At 55.4% G+C, this 20,489-nt stretch overlaps 1 protein-coding gene and 1 long non-coding RNA gene across 4 annotated transcripts; one reads left to right on the forward strand and one right to left on the reverse strand.

Moving 5' to 3' along the window:
- Positions 1–1,604: 1,604 nt before the first annotated feature.
- Positions 1,605–4,579, forward strand: LOC138728464 (uncharacterized). Its single transcript, XR_011338705.1, has 3 exons — positions 1,605–1,908; positions 2,016–2,151; positions 4,494–4,579. It is a non-coding gene; the product is annotated as an uncharacterized lncRNA (long non-coding RNA).
- Positions 3,124–16,272, reverse strand: KCNS1 (potassium voltage-gated channel modifier subfamily S member 1). 3 transcript variants are annotated; one of them, XM_069871851.1, is made up of 3 exons: positions 15,285–15,376; positions 9,623–10,615; positions 3,124–4,127 (listed from the first exon to the last, which is right to left on the reverse strand). In XM_069871851.1, exons 2-3 carry the CDS (start codon positions 10,586–10,588, stop codon positions 3,672–3,674), a joined length of 1,422 nt encoding a protein of 473 aa, XP_069727952.1. In that variant the 5' UTR covers positions 10,589–10,615; positions 15,285–15,376; the 3' UTR covers positions 3,124–3,671. The 3 variants fall into 3 exon arrangements, with proteins under 3 accessions (XP_069727952.1, XP_069727951.1, XP_069727950.1); XM_069871850.1 differs by lacking the exon at positions 15,285–15,376 and adding an exon at positions 16,182–16,272 and having other exon boundaries at positions 3,125–4,127; XM_069871849.1 differs by lacking the exon at positions 15,285–15,376 and adding an exon at positions 15,513–15,560 and having other exon boundaries at positions 3,125–4,127.
- Between the last annotated feature and the right edge of the window lie 4,217 nt (positions 16,273–20,489).

Consider the following 20,489-nt stretch of genomic DNA (forward strand, 5'->3'; position numbering starts at 1 on the left):
GATAAAGCCCAAGCAGCAGCAGAGCACAAACTACACCTGCTGAAACATGGGAGAGCCAGCTCCCAAAGAGCAGCCATCCCTTTGAAGCAGCTGGACACGCTGGAGGGGGTCACCTCCTCTCTGGAGAGAGGATTGGTGCTGGGCTCGCTTGGCTGGGGATGCTGCTCCTTGTGTGTTCAGCCTCTGCTTGAAGGCTTAAAAACCTCTGCAGGCATGAAGGTGTTTCCTTGGGCAGCCTGGGTCTGTGTGCTGCTATCCTTAGGGCTCTTACAAGCCTCCCAAGGGGCTACTGAATGGTTCTAAGTCTGCAAGCGGTGTTGGCCGGAGGCAGCCTGTGAAAATGTGGCTGAGTTAGTGGTAGCTCTCATCTGCTGATGACCACAGTCCCTGTCATGGGATGTTTGCTGGCTGGGCACTGGAACCAGTCTAGGCTTTGCCTTTGCAGCAGGGAAAGCAGTGGAGGCTGGATATGATTAGGGCCACTAAAGCCAAGGGGCCATTCTCCATGCCAGGAGATGGATTTAGGTACAGCTGTGGTCTTCAAGCAGCTGCTGGCCTGTACAAGCCAGCCTGAATTTGTCTGGGTGAACTTCATCCCCCCCGTCTTTAATATTTGGGATTAACGAGGGATGTAGAGGGGATGAACACAGCTGTCTGTGTGTTTGACAGGCTTCTCTTGGGTCTCCAGGGCTGCAATAGGCACTATCCCCTCTGCATCCTGTTCCCTGCCCTTGCTAACAGCCCCAGCCCAGCAGAACACTGGGAAGCCGGCAGGGAATGTGCATACGCCTTCTCCTGCCTGCTGCTGGCACAGTGCACCTGAAACGGTGTTTAACCAAGTTAAGCAACAAACACCTGCTACTGGAACTCTATTTTCTGCATTCCGTCCAAAACGTGACCCACGAGCCTGGGGTTAAATTAGTTTCTTAAACATTAGGGGAAAGAACAGCCGGCTGCTGCTCCTTGGCTCCCAGCTCTGGTTTGCTCATGCTGGTGGTTCAGCCCTCGTGTCCCTTGGTGCTGCCGATCCCAGTGGGTGCATTTCTGCAAATTTCTGCTCCTCCCTGCCTGTTTCCCAGATTTCCTGGGTGTGTAACGAACGGGATGGAAGAGCGAAACATACTTGGATGGCACAAGCTCTTCGCTTTGGGAATTATCCTGCATATTTAATGTTAATTGTGGTCCTCTCATCTCCTTCTGAAAGCTGCTCTACACTTCCCTCCCTCCCTCCCAGCCACAACGCCTGCGCAGCTCTTCTGAGAGGCCCCTGGATCCAACCCATTCCCTCACACCCAATTATTTGGCCTCCAGGGAGATGGGTTATCCAAGATGCTCCAGCTAGGATGACACCAGTGGTCCAGGCACGAGGACACCGTGGGGGTAGGGATGACGCGGGCTAGGTATGGGAGCTCCACGGGGCTCTGAGGTGGTGCTGGAGCTCCCTGATAGGGCTCTGCAGTCGCTCCGGGATCAGCCTGGCTGCTCCTGCTCCCCAGGGGCTGCTGCACCGACCCACTGACCCATCCCTGGCTCGGCTGATGCGCTGGACCAGCACACGCACACCGAGCCGCCCCGGAACAGAAAAGGAGCCTCCAAAGCGGGTCACTTAGGTCTTTAATAAAATATACAGTATGCATCCCATGCATAGATAGAAAATTAATTTACATGCTCTTTTAATTATTTGCATAATTCTTTTTAATTAATACATGTAATTTAGTCTTCACATTTTAATACGTTTTGCTACTGGAATATTTATGGACAGAAGGGGAAACTCCTTCCTTTATTCAAGTAACAGTGCAGCGAGAGCTGGTTGGAGCACACGATGGAGCTCACTGGTCCCAGCTCGCAGTAAGAATGAGCACAGAGCAGACCATAAACCATCGATACTGGAAGACTTGATGATGCCAGGTGCGTGAGCACTCTCCTATCCCACACCAGTTCTTTGGGACCCCTCCCCACGTCCTGCTGGGGTTCAGAAAGTCTGGACCGGCACTACCGTGTCTTTTCTTCCCTAGGATCAACAGATCGCTACAGGCAGAGCCAGCACCGGCAACTGTGGCTGTGCCAAAAGCCAACCAGGATAACCTGAGGCAAACACCATGATCCATGTGCCTGGAGTCATCCTGCAGCCATCAACATATTCTAGAGCCGGTGAGATGATTGCAGGGTGTGCATTTCCCCTGCCCGTTACAGGCATTGCTGGGTGTATTCCTCTGTGCACAAAGGAGCCGCACAATTTCCAAACAGAGAACTGGGGGGCAAGGAAAAACACCGTGGGAATTAATGCTGGGGGGAGTCAGCCCCAAACATGCTCAGCCAGTTGGGGATCCAGGCAGTAAGGGGGCTCCGTGCTCGGGACAGGCTTCCCTGCCCGGCTGTGAGGTGCTCAGAGGCTTTGGTGATGAGGAGCAGCGTGAGGTGCCCTCTGTCCCTGCAGAGGGAAGGTGAGTGCGCTGGCACCTGCCCTGTGGGGATGGATGGGATGCCCGGGGCAATTTGACCCCCTCCTGCCCCTGCCTGGCCTCAAAGCAAGGAGGGACAAGGCAACAGGTTGGGAGGGTTGTGGTGTGGGGTACCAGGGCACGCGCTGAGCTTTGGTTATATCCTCCACCCCATCCCGGGCTGCTGCAGACCCTGGGCTCCCTGGCAGCCCTTCACGCAGTGGAAATCGCGCACACGGCAACGGCAGAGGCAGCTGCTCGGTGCCCAGGAGCATCCCACCATGTCTGACAGCCCTTTGCAGGGACTCTGCTTCCTCTCTGCAGCCACAGCGAGCAGCCGCTCCTTTGAAACTAATGCCCCATGGAGCAAAGGGCTTGGGAAGGGCCCCATCTGGAGCAGCCCCTTGATCCCCTCCAGCTATTCCTGCCTCAGAGGACAGTGTCCCTTTGCCTGGTCAGCCTTGGCTGGTGTTCCCCTGCACAGACGGAGCTTCTGGCTGTACCACACTCGCAGCACAACCCCCAGACCCAGATCCCTGGGGATCCCGGTGGTGGCAGCACAGGAGAGTGGTTAAACCCCACCTGCAATGGAAGGAAAGTGAGGTCCACTGCAGGGGCTGGGGACAGTGGGGCCCACCTTGAGCAGGACACCACATCTCCTCCTCTCATATTCACCCCACTTTCCCCCATGGCCAGCAGGGCAGCCGAGCCTTTCGAGGCTGTTTTTGGCTGGGGGTAGGATGAGGTTGGGGCTGCACTTGATGCTGACTTGGCACAGGACCTGCAAAGGCAGCCAGCCTGGTTGGGTGATGACCCTCAAGCTATTTAACCTCATCCTGGACAACACAAAACCTCAGGGCAGAGGAAAATCCCCTCTCACGCAGCTGCAGCAGTGCCTAATCAGGGGTTACCTGTATTTCTTCTTTTCTCAATCCCTTCCTGGCAGGGCTACGTCCAGCGCTGCAGCCCCTGTCTGCAGCCGCAGGGAGCAGGGGTGTTGCTGGGTGAAGGCTGAGACACGTCCTCTTGCTGTGTTCTGGGGGCTGGAAGTGGCCGGGCACCTACTGAGCGTCTCCTCCAGCCCCTCCTGTCCTTCACAGGGCAGGGGTGACACCAGGAGTGGTGCGAGACGGGGAGAGCCTGGTTCCTCCGCTGTGTCCCGGTGCACCAGCCGTGCCGTGCTCGCTGTGGGCAAGCAGGTCCCGTGTACGCCCCGGTGCCCCAGAGGGGTCAGGGTGCGGGGTGAGCGCCAGGGGTCAAACCACGGCGGTCAGGGCTGCCTCTGCCCAGGGAGGTCTCGCTCAGAACCTCCGAGTCTCGGTCGCGACTGGAGATGCTCTCCACGTCCTCGGGGGCTTTCTTCCCGCTGTTCCTCACGGCTGCCTCCAGCGCCTTCTGCTTGCGGTAGAAGTGGGAGAACTTGTTGAAGATGATGGTGATGGGCAGTGCCACTACCAGGATGCCCCCTAGGATGCAGCCCGAGGCGGCCAGCTTGCCCGCCACGGTGACGGGCACCACGTCGCCGTAGCCCACGGTGGTCATGCTGACGGTGCCCCACCACCAGCACGCTGGGATGGTGTCGAAGCCAACGTCTTCCTCCTTCTCGGCCGTGTAAGCCACGCCGGAGAAGACAGAGACGCCCACGGCCAGGTAGAGCAGCAGGATCCCCACCTCCCGGTAGCTGTGCTGGAAGGCAAAGCAGAGCAGAGGTCAGTGGGCACCACCACACCCGGCACAGCCAGGGCACTGCGATCACGCCTCCTTCGAGGATCTCAGTGCCGCTATCCATCTCTGCCATGGGATGTCCTGCCGTGGGGCCGAGCTGAGGCAGGTTGAAGGTGTGTGGCTGACCCACTCCTGGCGTGAGTGAGGCCACCAGGATATTAGCCCTGTCACCCACAGCCGCTCCCCTGCCCTCCACCACCCTGCGAGGGGAAGGGGACCTGTGCTTCCCCACCAGCTCCCCAGGCAGAGGCTACTCCCTTGCCTCCACCACTCACTCCAGCCTGATTTCAGCTAGTATCTCAACACGTTTCCCTTTTATCTTGGCAGGTCCCCAGAAACCACCTAAGAGGCAGCCTCTGAGTGAAGGGATTTGTGTTTCCCCAAGATGCTGGCGATGTGCTCGACGGGAGGATGTGCACCTCTGAATGCAGACGCCATCCAGCTCTTCGTCCCTGGGCTCCCTGGCTGCTGGGCACCCCAGGGCCTCGCCTGCTGCCTCCTGTACCCCAACGGCATCTTGGCTTGGATCAGAAACGGCGTGACCAGCAGGTCCAGGGAGGTTATTCTCCCTCTGGACTCGGCACTGGTGAGACTGCTCCTCGAATCCTGTGTTCAGTTCTGGGCCCCTCACCACAAGAAGGATGTTGAGGCTCTGGAACGAGTCCAGAGAAGGGCAACAAAGCTGGTGAGGGGGCTGGAGAACAGGCCTTATGAGGAACGGCTGAGAGAGCTGGGGGTGTTTAGCCTGGAGGAGGCTGAGGGGAGACCTCATTGCTCTCTCCAACTACCTGAAAGGAGGTTGTGGAGAGGAGGGAGCTGGGCTCTTCTCCCAAGTGGCAGGGGACAGGACAAGAGGGAATGGCCTCAAGCTCCGCCAGGGGAGGTTCAGGCTGGACATTAGGAAAAAATATTTCACAGAAAGGGTCATTGGGCACTGGCAGAGGCTGCCCAGGGAGGGAGTTGAGTCACCTTCCCTGGAGGGGTTTGAGGGACAGGTGGACGAGGTGCTAAGGGACATGGTTTAGTGATTGATGGGAATGGTTGGACTCGATGATCCGGTGGGTCTTTTCCAACCTGGTGATTCCATGATTCTATGAAAACCACCTACAGCCCCAAGGTCCATTGATCCCTTTGTTATACATCTGGGTAGGAGGGATCGGGATGCTCCAGCTAACAGCATTCCAGGGAAGGAAATTGTACTCACAGGACACAACTCAGAGGGAAGCAGAAACTGTCCCCTGCCCCAGTTTCTGTCACCTATGGTCCATTTCTTAGGGTCACCTGAACCCTGAGCTTCTGGATGACTACCCTGTGTTTGAGCTGGCTGTAGGACACCAACAATCCTAAAGCATCACGAGGCCGTCTCTCACAGGGCTCGCTGTGGCGGTAAACTCCTGACCCAACATGAATCCAAAGAATCGGATGACCAAAGAAAAGGTCATCATGTCAATCTGAGAACCCATCCAGCATGAGGTGAGCTGGTCTCAGCACCCACCCACGGGACGCTGCACCCCCTCCCTCGCCAAGCCCCACAACTAAGAGCCGTGATGGGAATAGAGCCATGGGACACCCAGCTTCCCAGGTGGGGTGCAGGTGTGCAATGCTCCTTCAGGAAGGCGTCATTACCCTGGTTTCAAACAAAACATGTGTAGTTAAGAGCCCTGCACATTGCAGAGATGCGGACCCCCCCTGGCCACCCTGCTCTTAAAGCCACTCAGACCAGGAGGGGACCACAGAGACCCTGTTTTCTGCCAGCTCCAGGTGAACCACCCACCAGTGCCACCACCCCTGCCCTGCTGATGCAGTCGGACTCGTGGTGTGGCTAATCCTGTCATTTTTTGATTTCCACAAACAAATTTCTTGGATGACTTTGCTCACTGATTTTGAGCCACCTTGCTCTTCATCTTTTGGGGGAAGGAAAGCGGAGCTCCGATTGTGTGGTTTTTTTCCCCAGTCTCCTAACAGACAGAGAATTCTTTATTGGAGACCACTTAATGACTCAACAAAATAACATTTGAACGAAGCAAACAGCAGAAGATGTGGGAAAAGAGCATCCATGGTCAAGATGAGACATAAAGAAGGTGGATTTGTGGCAAGGAACAAGAAGATTTTGCTCAGACTGCTGGCAAAAGCTGCTCAGCTAATGCCACTAATACCAAGGGGAAATTATTTCCTCCTCCTCTGCTCTTGCCTGTAGCTGCAAATGCCCTATAGCAGCTCCAAGGGAGCTCCTTGGGAAAGACAAACAGCTCAGAGTCGCTAAGTTTCAAGGATGTATCACTTGGCCATGAAAGGCTTGCTCCTGGCTGGAGCTTAACAGCATGTGTGTATGTCCCAGCTGGGGAGCAGCAGAGCCAAATAACCTTATACATTTTTAAAGAGTATCACTCATGGCACTGGGATGTGTTGGAGGGTGAGGTGAGGGGCAAGTCAGGCAGCTCGATAGCTCCTACTGCTTTAATTTACAAGCAGGGTCAGCGCCTGTGGCTCAGGGGAGGCTTCAGGAATCTTCCAACTGATTCTCAGGCACTGGCCGCCACCTATTTGCAGTCATTTATGCTAAGAACTTGTGATCTAGGGGCAGGCAGCCACAGCTGAGGTTTGGGAGGGGATGCAGGCTTAGCTGTTGTTCGGGTGGGGATGTAGTTTCAGTCGTGGTTTGGGTGGGATACAGGGTTAACCGTGGTTCAGGTAGGATGCAGGCTGAGCGAGCAGCCAGCCTAGGGCAAGGAGATGCTGACTAATAAGAGGTTCCAGCAAAACAGCCACTCCAACAGCAGTCTCTTTGGCCCCTGGGGCAGCCGTGGGCTCCTTCCCCTGCTGAATGCGTCTTTCCTCCAGGACAGCAGAAGACAAATGAAATAGAAGAGCCCAGTTTGAGCCTGGCTGGAGATACCAGCGTGGAGATACCCGCGGCAGCAGGATGATGCATCTTCTGTCTGGGGACGTGCAGCTCCGGCTCTTCCAACTTATTTTTGTATTTAGGCCCCTAAAGGGACAGATCACAACTCCTGCAGATCCCTGCAGATGCCTGAGTTACTCAGTGCCTCACACCTATGGGTGGTCAGTGGGAGACGGGCACCAAACCTGCACCTGGGAAGCAGCAATAACAGCAGTGGATGATGTGCACGGCAGGGAGGGAGAGCAGAGCCGTGTGGGAAGCCTCTCCTCAAATTAAATCGACCCTGAATCAGGCCCCAAGCAATCTGAAGACCATTGAGGGTTTATGATGCACAAACAGCAGAAATCCCTCTGTTAGCAATTTCGTGGCAGGGGAACAATTAACTTGGCTCGCCAGAGCCACAGCTTCCTGGCTGTTAACGGCCTTTACTCCTCTGCTGCTGCTTTATGCTCTTGCGATAGGAAGTACATTATGATTAACAAGATGTTGTAATTTATGTGCCCAGTAAATCACAACGCCAAGCTGCTGCGTCAGATCGGTGTCTTCGCTCATCCCCCTTTTTACAGCTGGCTCCGGAGTCCCTGGGAAGCCGCACTTTCCACCGCGTCACTCAGTGAATCAGCGGCTCAGCAGAAGCTGGAGCTGGGATGCTGCCGGCTCCTCGGAGCTCATCTGCTCCTTAATAAGATGCAGATGAGCCCATCAGTTCCTGCTCTGCTGCAACGCGTTGTTCACGCTTAAATGGAGCACAGAGAGGACTCAGGGAGCCCTCCGCACCTGTGCAATTGGATTTAAATTCCACAAGCAGTGTTACACAGGTCTGTCACTTGCTAATTGTTATTTCAAGGTGAGTGTTCAGAAGTAAACGTGATGCAGGTAGGACTGAAGGCATCTTAATTTTAAAAAATCCCCCCTGTACCCGGTTTTCAGCAGGCTTTGAAGATGCCAGGGATTTTCCTTTCCACACTTATTCTGATCCTCTGCGGGCTTTGCAGGATTAGTGCTGGGCTGGTCCTGCTTCGCAGCAGAAGTTGGCAGAAGACCTTTCCTGCTGCCCATCCTCACGCCCAGCCCCACTCAAGGGTTGTTTTTCTCCATGGAATGGGTCCAGACCTGGCAGGTGAGCCCTGCCGATGCCAGGACATCCTATGCTGGCCCTGCCACCACCCCAGCAGTGGGAATCGGGGTGTCCCCACCCCAGCTGTGCCCACTTCATCCCTACAATGGACCTTCAGAGCTCCTGCCAGGCACTGAGTGGGAGGAGAGCATCCCTTTTGTTGAATTCCAAGCCCTGTTGTGCAGACTGCTCGCCTTGGCCATTTGTTTGGCATTGCCTTTGTTAGAAGCGGGAGAAAGTAGAGGGATATTTCACGAGCGGTGCTTGAAAAAACAGTCCTCTGGTTCAAACGTGGGGACCAGAGGCAACCCCACCAGGAGAGATGTTTGCCCTGGTGACTTCTCCCCCGTGCACAAGCCCTGCACGTGGTGAGGCAGCGGGAGCAAGTGTCTCTCTGCGTTTTGGCAGCCTCAAGGATCAGCTTTAGGATTTCTCTTGATGTGGTCGCCAAGAATCAGAGACAGTTAAAGGCTGAGTTTAATTGGCCTCTGCAGCAAGCTACATTTTCTGTGTGAGAGCAAGAGGTGAGGGGCCAGTTTCACCCTCCCCAGATCTGGGCACACAGCCCTCAGCACAAGGATGCTGGAGGATGGAAGGATGGTGAGGGAGAGCAGAGGACCACAGAGGGCACCGGGGTCTGGGATTGTCAGGATTTTATGGTAGTTTCATGTTTTGACTCTCTCCACAGCTGCTCTCTGTCTGGCCCCGGAGGCTGAGGGAGCAGCAGAGGGGGTCTGGAGAAACACAGCTTTGGGGCACAGCAGAGAGGATGTGCACCACCTCTCACCAAACCTGCCGGTATGCCTGGACCCTGGTCCTTCAGTGTCTCAGTATCTCCCCATCCAGCTCTTCCTGCAGACTCTGTGGTGCCAGGGTCAGCTGCCCCAGCCCTGCATGCAGTGCTTTCCCAGAGCTTTTCCACACGCTGAGGGGCAGCTGTGGTAGCGCGGGCTCCGCTCAGGACACAGACCCTGCTGTGGGCTGGATGTCCCAGGCCCTGCCGCTCACCCTTTGCTTTTCTATTGCTGCCTTCTGCCACCCGTGGTGAGCCATGTTCCAGTCCCAACCTCATCATAAACTGGAGCATCCAAGTGTCAGCTCTGCTGGACCAGGATTTCGATGTCTCCCTAGACAGGCAGGTAGCAAGCACTGAATACTGGCCTTCAGCCAGCTGCCAGCACGACCATAGCAGGTTCCCCTTCTCCCAGACTTGGGGACACTCTCTTCGAGAGTTTATATGAAGAGGATTCATGCAGCACTCCTCATGCTTGCTTCAGCAGTCACACAAACCAACAACCCAGCCCACCACCCCAAGCACGCTTGCCAGACACTACCCAGAGCTGGTCGTTCACTGGGAGTAGGAATTTCCACGTCCCCCAGGTCTCCCTCTTACCTAGAGGCTACAGGAGTAGATAAGGAGATAGAGAGGCAATTTACCTTCAAAGTGGCCCCCAGCGACCTCAGTCCCGTGGAATGCCGAGCCAGCTTCAGCACCCGGAATATCCTCATGAGCCGAAACACCTGCACGACCTTGCCCAGGTTGCCCAGCTCTGAGTCGCTGCCCATGGTCACGTCCACCAGGAGGGTGAAGTAGAAGGGCAGCACTGACACAATGTCAATCAGGTTCAGCGGGTGCTTGAAGAACTTCCTGGGGTTGGGGGAGAGCAGGAGGCGGGAAGACACTTCGAAAGTGAACCAGGAGATGCAGAAATACTCCAGCTTGTGCAGGATGGGTTCATCAAGCACGTTGCCGTTTTCATCCACCTCCTGGTACTCGGGCATGCTGTGGATGCACATGGTGGCTATGGAAACCAGCACCACGCTGATGGACACGAAGCTGAAGAGTTTGCTGGGGATGGAGTAGCCGGGGTTCTCCATGGTGAGCCAGAGGCGTTTGCGCACGTTGCCACAGCGCAAGGTGCTGTAGCGCAGCAGGTCGTGGTTGATGTCAGAGATCTCATCAGGGGATGTGTCCACACTGCTGACCTCGCTCTCCTCGTCCCAGTTGTGGTGCCGGCTCTCCAGCTTGCGCTCATGGTAGCGGTAGCTGCAGCAGGAGTCCAGGAAGAATTCGTTGATGCCCCAGTACTCGATCTCCTGGCAGAAGGAGAAGACACACAGCTCCTCCATCACGTGCAGCTTCCCCGTCTGGTAGAAGTGGAGAACATAGAGGAAGAAGCCAGGGTTTCGGTCAAAGTAGAACTCCCGGGCACTCACATCATAGTCATCACAGAGCTGCAGGATGGACTCCTCCGAGTCACAGGAGAGCAGGCGTCCCAGGCGGGTGTCAGGGAACTTGGAGAGGGCGCTGGAGCTGAGCCGTCTTCTCAGACCCCCTACGTTGATGTTGATAACGTCCTCCTCAAATCCAGGACCCCAGTAATTTAAGGTCTTGTTGACCATGATCAGCAGAGCAGGAGCTGGTTCCACCTGTGGGCGAGACACAGCGATGCTGGAGGGGATACAGGGCTCGCTCTGCTCCAGGTACCCCCAACAGGGAGAGAGCCAGAAGCACGCTGGGGAGTGAGGTTTGCATTTTGAAGAGTGAGGACCAAGGAGAGGGAAGGGAGATTAACAGCTTTGGGCGTTTGTTCTTTGGTAGTATAGAAGGAAAAATTTTTTTTAAAGCCAATGATTTATTCATGTCAAATTTTCCTTCCTTTTTTTACCTCTTAAAGTTTTTCCCTTTGCTAATGGCCTAAGGAAGGCGGTTTACTGCACCTCCAGCTCCTCATCCACTGAGGCTTTCCTTGTTCAAACAGGTAATTAGTCACTGAAGAGAGGATTTATCCCCCAAAGAGCCTCCTCAGTGGAAAAGCACAGATCTTGTCAAATCCGTGCTGCAGTGATTCTGCCAAAGAGCTTTGTAGCCCGACCACCTATGTTGCAAATTAGACCTGGTCAAAAAGCCCTTGGATGGAGCTACCTACCCAGTGGAAAAGCAGTTTTGCCAAAATCAAAGTGTTTTCATAGAAAATGTCAGTTTACAGAGAAATTCAGTGGAAGAAGTGTCAAAACAATTCATCTGCCTGCTTTGTTTCCTCTTGCGTGTTCTGCCAGGTAAAATATTGAGATTTATTTTTATAATACTGAAACGTAACAAAAAACATGATTCAGAATCATTGATGACTGAATTAAAAACCTGTACCTGGGTAGAGAAATAAACCTCAAAGTTTTGATTTCTATTGTGCTTCAGGATTTTAAAAGTTTCAGGGAGCTGAGCTTTTCCGTCCAGCAGAAATTCCATTTTCTAATGAGCAGCAGTTAACAAAGAGAAGCATTCCCACACCTTCAAACGCATTTATCTGTCTTGATCAGAAACTGGGGATAAAAAAGGCAAATAAAAATGTTTGTGATCTCCCTGTGTCACCTTGAAAGCAGACTTCTCCACCTACCTTAGTCATCAAAACGCCTGGGGATGCACAGAGCAGCCTGGTCCCCACGAGTCCCCCGCTGCTGGTACGGGGGTGTTGGGGTCTGCAGGAGGAGCACTGCCTTGAATCTCTAGGCTGAGGAATTACGTTTTCACACACACACACTGACTATTTTGGAAAAATCCTGCTACTAGGCATGACTTGCTGCTCGGCTCTGTTCGCACGTCAAGGTCGCTGCTGGTACCAACACGACTGCTGCAGCGGCCACTGAGGTGTCTGTGACCTCCAGACTGGACTGTCTCCCATCTTAAAGGCTTCCCTCCCTGCTTTTAATCAGCCAGCAGCTCATTAGAAAAATCTCTCACCTTCTCTGCCTTGTGTCACCCACTTCAGTTTTCAAACTTTTAGGTGATGCGGGGACAAACAGGCAGCAGGAGCCAAGGGAAAAGCGTGTCACAGCCCCTCTAGTGACACCGAAGTGCCACCAGACCCCGTACAGCACAGTCCAGTCTGACAGGAACCAGCAAGGGCTGAGGCCAAGATTCCCTGCCCAAGGGAATCGCAGCTCTCCTGCAGACCCCGTTGCTCCCAGCCCTGTGTTGCTCTCCAGACACCTCGTGGGGTTTATGTGGGAAACACCAAAGCAGGAGAAGGGCTCTGAGTGTTTTCCAGTTTTTATGCTGAGAAATTCAGCATAAAAGGTTTGTCCGGCCAGGAAAGACCTGGGGAACATGTTTACATCTCAGTCAGAGCAGAGCTGGAGGGGAACAGGTAGTGGAGTGACGGTTAGAGATAAACCCTGGCACATGGTTTTAAGCTGAGCAAGGCTGTGGGTGCAGCAAATGCCAGATTTGTGTGAAATAGCCTGGCAAAGGCATCTGCTAACTCTACTGCATCTCCCAGCCAGGGCTTCTTAAAGACACAGGCTTTGCACCACAAAGCCAGAGCTCCCTGTTACACCAAGCCTGAAGAAGGCAAAGGGCTTGTGAGGAGCCTCAGAGCTCAACAGACTGATTGTCTTGCCTTTCAAAGGGAGAGGGGAGAAAAGAAGGATGAACTTTTTTAATGCTTAGGACAAAAGGAAGGGAAAAAAGGGGGATGAAAACACTCCTTTTCAGGGATAAATTGAAATTTCTATGACAGATTAGCTTTTCCAGGGAAGACATCACACAGCCCATCTGTGGGGTGGGGATGACTAATTCAGGTTCCTTCCAGAAGGATGTTCATGCATTCAGGCTACAAGCAGGCACCACACAGGGGCCGCAGGGGTGGGTTTGTGGGATCCAGCTTATCCCAAACCTGTCCCCAGCCTCTGTCCGTTGCTGCTCCAGGACACCAGGCCAGAAATCAATGGAAAGGTGGCTTTGGGGCTGGGCTGGAGCACAGAGCAGCCTGGGTGACTACCAGGGGGCTGCACCGGGATGGCAGGAAAAACCTAAAGCGATGCTCCAGCTCCGCAGAACCATCCCCAGGGCACGGCTGTGCTGTGCAGCTGTGGATCTGGGTGCGACACACCATACCCCGAGATCAAGGAGAGAGCTGGCTCCCACCTCTCTCCTAGCTCAAAACAATAATGTGGGTGTCAAGACCCTGGAAGCCTTTGTACCCGAGGGAAATCCCTTCCTCCCTCCCTCCCACACAGAACACAGAGCAAGGAGAAGGGTCGCGAACTGTCTGAGATGCTCCATTCTGATCTTCACTTCTGAACAGAGCAAATTATCTCTGCCCACCTACAGATTTCATCTAGGAATCAAAAGCAGCAATTAATAGTTTTATAACACTCTTGCCTACTCGTTTCACCACCAGCTAAGCTCAGCTTTAGTACAAAAACCGGGGTTTGAACTAAAACCTGGCATGATGCGATCTCTGCCCTGCTGGATCATCAAAGTATGTGCCCATCTCGCATTTGCAGGGGTATCCGCTGGGAAACAGAAGCTGACTTTGGGAAGGTTGGGTATTGGGTTTTTTTTTTCTTTTTTTATTTTAAAGCACAATGGACAGAGAATACAAATGTGTCTGTCTGGAAGAATGTGACTTGGCAAAATTTTCCTTTTGTTGACCCAAAATTTCCATGAATGACTGGTAAAAGAGAACAGATAAAGCCAGTCTCTTCCTGGCAAATTTTGAAATGCGTTGTAAGCTGTTTCTAGCAGCCAGCCATCAGAATTACACGAGCCCAGTGTGAGCTGGGTGTTAGGTGTTCATATGAATATGTATCTTGTGGAGGAAAAAAAAATCTCTGATCTATGCATTTATGACAGTAAAAAATATAAAAACAGATCAAGCGTATCTGTAAGAAATGCTAGAAGAGTTTCCCTTGACAACATATTTTTCTCTTAAAGGCTTTCAAATGGAAGTTATGTATATTTATTCTAACTGGCAGAGGGGACCCAAGGGAGTGGGAAGGAAGATGCTAATAGACATTCAAGTGAGGATGCAGCAAGTGCAGGGAGTATTGCACACAGGGGCTTTTCTAACCAGGTACAATGGATCTAGATTAACAGGCCAAATAAAAAGCCCTGTACTTACTGCTCAGCGAGGCTTCCCAGCAGGGAATCATGTAGCTTGTCTCAAAGGAGCCATTAGGAATGTGTAGAGAAGGAGGAAACCCCTCATCCTTCACCTGTAGCCCAGTCCCTAAATGCTCTGTCACCTTGCATGTCCCGGGTGTGCAGGGGTGGTGGCCACAAAGCCCTGGTAGAGTCCTGCGTAGGATGCTTTTGGGGCTGGGGAAGGGTTTGGGGTACCTGCTGGGTACCCGGTGGGGCAGTGGGGCTGGCTGAACCCCAGCTCGGGCAGGGTGGTGTCCCCATCAGCCACGCACTGGGGCACGACTGGGGAGGCACCTGCTTTCTGGTCGTGGAAAAGTGCCCATGGAGACCACCGTCCCTGTCGCTGAGTGTCCCTGTCTCATCGGCTTGAAGATGCTCAGGACCAACCCTTCCTTGGGCGCTGGGGGAGTTTGCCAGGCGGGCAGGGGGGAGGATGGAAGGGGGATCCCCACTGCTGGGAAGCAGAAGCTGCTGCTCTACTCCGAGAGGCCACCGAAACGCCAGGGGCTGGGGATGCTGACGACGGGAACTCCCTGCCTGCTTCGGGGTGCAGGAGGGGGTGACCACCAACAGCTCAGATCCACACGCAGTAAGTGCAAAGCTCCCTGCCCTGCTCCCTGGGGATGCACTCGTGCAATCCCAGGGGGGGAAGGCTTCGGGGACAGGGACTTTCCTACACCCGCCTGCATAAGGGCCAGGTGGAGCATCCCCCTTCCCCGGGTCCCAGCAGCATCCCGGGATGCTCATCCCAGGGTGTCGGTGCCTCGCTTCTCGCTCATCCCGGTGTTTCGCTGTCCCCATCCCTGCTCACCAAGGGATGCCGGAGCCCCGGGGACCAGCCCCGGGATGCTGATCCCCGCAATGCCCGGGGATGCCGGTGCTCTGGGTTCCCGGGGTGCCAGTGCCCGGGTCCCTGCTGTTCCCTGCGTTGCCGATCGCACGGTCCTCGCCTGCCCGGGGATGCCGGTGCCGGTCCCCACAACGCCGGAGCTCGCCGTACCCCGGGATGCCGCTGCCCCGGGTCCCCGGGATGCCGGTCCCTGCAGCACCCGGGGATGCCCGAGCCCCGGATCCCCGCGACACCTGAGCCCCGAGTCCCCTCGATGCCTGTTCCCGTGGCACCCGAGGATGCTGGAGCCCCGAGTCCCCGCGATTCCGATATCTCCGCCGCACCCCAAGTGCCGGAGCCCCGAGTCCCCGGTGACGCTGGTCCCTGCAGCACCTCGGGATGTCCGAGCCCCGGGTCCCCGTGACGCCTGTTCCCGTCGCACCCGGGGATGCCTGAGCCCCGGGTCCCCGTGATGCCGGTTCCCGCTGCACCCGGGGATGCCGGTACCCTGGATCCCCCCGATGCCGGTACCCCGGGTCCCCGCGATGCCCGAGCCCCGGGTCCCCGCTCACCTGCCCGGGCGCCGCCCCCGCCGCAGCGAGCGCTCCCGGCAGACGGAGCCGCGGAGCCTGCGGGGCCGGCGCGGGGGTCCCGCCCGCCGCTCCTCCCGGCAGTGCCGCCCCCGGGGAGGACGAGCCTCATCCCCGGCCCCTGGCGGCTGCGGGGGGGCGGGAGCCGAGCCGGGTCTCCCCACCCCACCCCCCGGGGCAGCCCCAGAGCCCCGTGCGGGGCAGAGGGATGGGGATGCTCGGGGGAGACCACCGCATCCCCCGGGGAAGCTCTCCTCATCCTGCAGGGAAGCCCACCTCATCCCCTGGAGAAGCTCTCCTCATCCTGCAGGGAAGCCCACCTCATCCCCTGGAGAAGCTCTCCTCATCCTGCAGGGAAGCCCACCTCATCCCCCTGGAGAAGCTCTCCTCATCCTGCAGGGAAGCCCACCTCATCCCCTGGAGAAGCTCTCCTCGTCCTGCAGGGAAGCCCACCTCATCCCCCTGGAGAAGCTCTCCTCATCCTTATTCTTGCCCCCCGGGGAAGCCCACCGGGACTACAAGACAAGGGATCTGGGTCGCACAGTTGAGGTGCGAGGTTTGCCCTCCCACAGCCATGTGGGATGAAGCTGGGGCTGGAGCAGGATGGGAAGCCTGGTCCTGGCACAGGTATGCCTGAGGTGGTCACCTTACCTGCTGGAAGCACCCTCAGCAGCCAAGAGAGCCTGCGGGACGGCTGGTGGGAGCCGCGGTGAGGGTATGAGCCTCGTGCAGCCCTGGCTTATCCCCAGCTCTCTGCCCCAGTGGCAAGCACTGTCCTTGGGGGGCTGAGCCCCCGGAGCTCTGTGGGGCGCAGCTGCTGCTTCGTGCCGCTGGCGTTCAGGCTGAGCAGGGCCCCAGCAGTGGTGCTGCCCTGCTCTGCGCAGGTGATGCAACTCTGCTCTCACAGTTGCCCTCCAAGTGTTCCAGCTCCATCTTCCTCCTTGGGACAGGGAGTGCGTAAGGCACCAGGGCGGTTTCCCAGGAAAGAGTCCCTCTGGCTCACAGAGCTTCCCACTCTCTCTTTAAAGGCTTATCAAGAGGTGGCAGAGAGTGCCAGGCATGACACACACTGTGTTTCAGGTCAGCGAGCTGCCGCTGCCACCCAGGGCCATCCCCACATGGCCCAGGGACAGCTACAAGCACAACAACTCCCCCGGAGATCAGCTGCTGGCACAGAGAGATGGGAAAAAAAGGATGGGAAACCTTCACAGGTTGACAGACGAAGCTGCATGTCTGCACAGCGACGGCTCATTGCTCCGGCAGCCGTCCCAGAGCAGCTGTCCCAGCCAGGAGGCTCTCATGGGGCAGGACTTCACACCATCTTCCGAATCACATCCTTCGGCTTCTGATTCCAGCCCTGTGCTGGAGCCTGTGGGCACTCACCCTTCTCCAGGCTTGCATGCAGCCTTCTGAGAGCTTGTTTTAGGGGTCAGCATCCTTCCCTCCACCTGCACGCCTGCCTCCTGCAGCCGCGTGTGCTGCCAGCCCGTCCCTGCGCCAGGCAGCGCTCGCCGCTGCGGGGCCGTCGGCGTGTGTCCATGTGTGTGATGTGTCAGACTGCGTGTGCTATGTGCTTGTTTACATGGGGAAGAGGCAGCAGAGCCAGGGGGAAGGGACGACTTGGAGGGAGGCCTCAGAAAAAAAAAAAAAGCAAAACACGAACCGAGGATGAAAAAATAAAACAACCTGAGGGAAATTCCTCTGTTCTGTGATATGAAGCAAAAAGCATTTATTTTTATGACAATTAGGGGTGGTTGAGCATCCCTGGAAGCTGCAAGATAACCATGCCCAGCTTTGCTCTGGGCACTTGAAGCGCAGCTCTCAGCGGGTGCTGAGCCCCAGCGGGGTGCAGCCCGCGGGGTGGGAGGAGAGCTGGCTCCTGCATGGGGTTTTCTCTGTCTGTCACTGCTATCCTGTGATCCAAGTGATTTTTTTTTTTTTCCCTTCTGAAAATATTTCTCAGCCAGATGTTTTTCAGGGAAGGAGCCGTGCCTTGCGCTGTGAAGGTGCCCACTCCGGCTGGCACTTTGTCTGTGCACCAGGGTATCATTTACACCTCGCTACCTGAGCTCTGTGCCCCCCAGAACCAGTTGTCCCAGCACCAGGAGGTTCCCTGAGTGCTCCTGGGGCTGTGCAGAGGAGCTGAAGCATGAGTGGGAAGCAAAGCAGGGAGATGCTGGGGCTCTGCCTTGTGACACCCTCAGGCTGGAGGGGCTGGGGAAACGCAGAGGGGAGACATATAGACATCTCCACGTCTCCTACTGCAGCTCCAAGCCCTGGCTGGAAGCAGCTGCAGGAGAGCAAAGTTCACCTTGCAGGCTGCAGAGTCCCTCCGTAGGCTTGCGCTGGCATCACAGCATCTTTCAAAGCGACTTGGCTGCTGCAGAAATGGTACCTGAGATGAATTTCCTCGGATGCAAAAGGCCTGACTTTCCCATTAGTGACCAGAGCTTGTTGGCCTGACTTCTCACTGACACTGGCGAGCCATGGCAGGAAAGGAAGACTCTCTTTTTAAGGCTCTTCCCCAGCAAACTGAGGAGCAAGGGGCCTTGCTGAGCGCAGTGGGGTTTGTGGTCGCGCTGGGATGGCGCCGCTTCCCATGGCACCGGCCAGCCCTGTGCCTCCACCCCAACTCCTGAAATGAGCTGGCAGTGATGCGGAGATGGGAACAGGTGGAAAATCAGGTCAGCTGGAAACGCCTCGCCATCTCTTCCTTTCATCCCCCATCTTTCTCTCTTGGGGAAGGAAGGTCTCCTCCCGCTGAAGCCTGGGGGTGATTATGTCGATAACCACATGGCAAATCCTCCATGTGGGGATGGGGAGGGAGGGGGGTGAAACCTCTTGCGTGGTCTCTTCTGCAGTCTGGAAGCAAATCGCAGAGGCAGGGTGAGTCTGAAGCCAGCAGCCATTTCAGTGCTGCAGTGAGTCATTCCGAAAGGCGCTCAGCTTGTGGCAGCTCCCTTCCTTTCTTCCTTCTGCCTTTTTTCTTAAATAGCTGATGTAGCAATACACTTTAAAAAAAAAAAAGTGGAAAAAATATATGAATATAACATGTCTGCAGAGCTCCTTTAATTAAAAGAAAAATCTTCAAGCACTTTTCATCCTCTTGGACATCCACTGTGAAAGGCTGGAGCCGCTGGGTATCTGTGATGTAGGAGGGTGGGATAGAGCGGGGCGAGCAGTTGCGCACCTGGGAGAGCAGGGGATCCGTCTAGACGTCTGCCGATGGGGGCTGATTAATGCTGGGGACACGAGCACAAAGCATTTAATAAATAGCCCTTTCCAGATGGAAAGAGCTAAATTAGGACAGACGCAAAATCCTGCTCTTGTGTTTTTCAGTGGCAAAAGCGTTTGAGCTTTCCTTAATGCTCATTTTTTCCTGGTGATTTTCATGCTTGCTGGTGTGTTTGTCCCTTCTGGCTTCCCCTGAGCTCTGGAAGGGAATTGCTTCAGCTGGAGGGGTTTGGGCTTCTCCTTCCTGCACTGTCACTATTTCCATGCGACCTGCACAGCCTTTCCTCTCTCTGGAACCAGCTCATGGTGTCGGGGGGCAGGAAAAGCCAAGTTGTGATGGCAGCATCCTCTGACCAGAGGGAGAGGAGTGGGGACCACCATCCCCACAACTCCCTCATCTTCCTCCCAGAGCTGCAAGGTGTCTGTAGGCGCCGCTGATGGGGAGATCTCGGCCTCCCCCATGGCAGGAGATTATTTAACCAGTCTCCTTCAGATCTGAGCCTCCCCCTGGCTGCATCAGCATCCCTGGATGAACCCACAGCATCCGTCCCACTGCAGTGAGGTGACTGCATTGCCATCTGCCCACAGTGGACAGGGACAGGCTCTCAGTGCATGGCCTGGCTACAGCCCACAGCTCTGACAGTCTCAAACTTTTATGGCTTGGAGTTTTACTGAGCCCACTGGGTGCCTACGCCAGGAGAGATTAATGAACTTTCGTTGAACTTGCTGGAGACCTTGGCTTGTGGTTGGGCTCTGAAGCTGTAACCAGAAACATGAGGAAATTTGGAGACCTAACACAGTGTTGGCTATTTTTGATGTGCAGAGGGAGCAGGGGAATGGTGCAGTGCAAAGTCAGGTACTTCAGGGCCATGATTTACTGTCTTGAGCGCTTCCATGTGCCCCGAGCACATGTATTGCTTCCATCTTATAGCAATCTGCAATCTCCCTTGTGCTGCAACCCGTCCCTCTGCTCTGTCTCTGCCCCTGGTCGTTTGACTGGCCTCCAACGCCTAGGACACATCTCCGAAATCTAGTTCAACAAAGCCAAGGGCCATTCCCAGGATCACCACATACCTGCTGGAGCATCTTGGAACAGGCAGCCCTCTCAGACCATTCCCAGCAGGACTAGGAGTCACCGCGGGCAGGGATGCTGCCGTCTGTTCCTTGCCACCGCGCTGTGGTGCCAGAATGAGCCCAGGCACATTTAATTGCCTAGTACAGATAAAGCCACAGGAACTAATCATCATGCCTAAGCTCACACGGGCAGCACAGGCTCACTGCTTGCTTTGTCCTCCAGGAGAGAAACAGGTGAAGATGGGAGAACAAATTTCACTGTAATTAAATCTTACAGTACTGCAGGTCAAATCATGCGAGGAACCAGGAGTGCAGCTGAGCCTTTGAGGCTCACGCAGTGCAGACGCTTGCCCTGCACTTTGATTTCCATAACTGTGCATGTCCATGGCCACGGCCACGGTCACAGAGCCAGCACACGGTGGCCCCTGCCCATTGCTGGGCACAGCCAGGCAAGATGGAACAGGGAGGTCTTGTGCTGCCCCACGCATGGCACTGCCTTATAAGTTAGTATTTGGTGAGGATGGGAGGAGATGAGTTGGAAATCAGTCTCTCCATGCAGTTAGGGAGTTGGAAGAAGCTGTTTCGCTGAGATAGTTGATCCTACTCGATTGGACTCGATGATCCGGTGGGTCTTTTCCAACCTGGTGATTC

The sequence above is a fragment of the Phaenicophaeus curvirostris genome, chromosome 18, assembly GCF_032191515.1.
Source record: "Phaenicophaeus curvirostris isolate KB17595 chromosome 18, BPBGC_Pcur_1.0, whole genome shotgun sequence".
In the NCBI taxonomy this organism is placed as follows: Eukaryota; Metazoa; Chordata; class Aves; order Cuculiformes; family Cuculidae; genus Phaenicophaeus; species Phaenicophaeus curvirostris.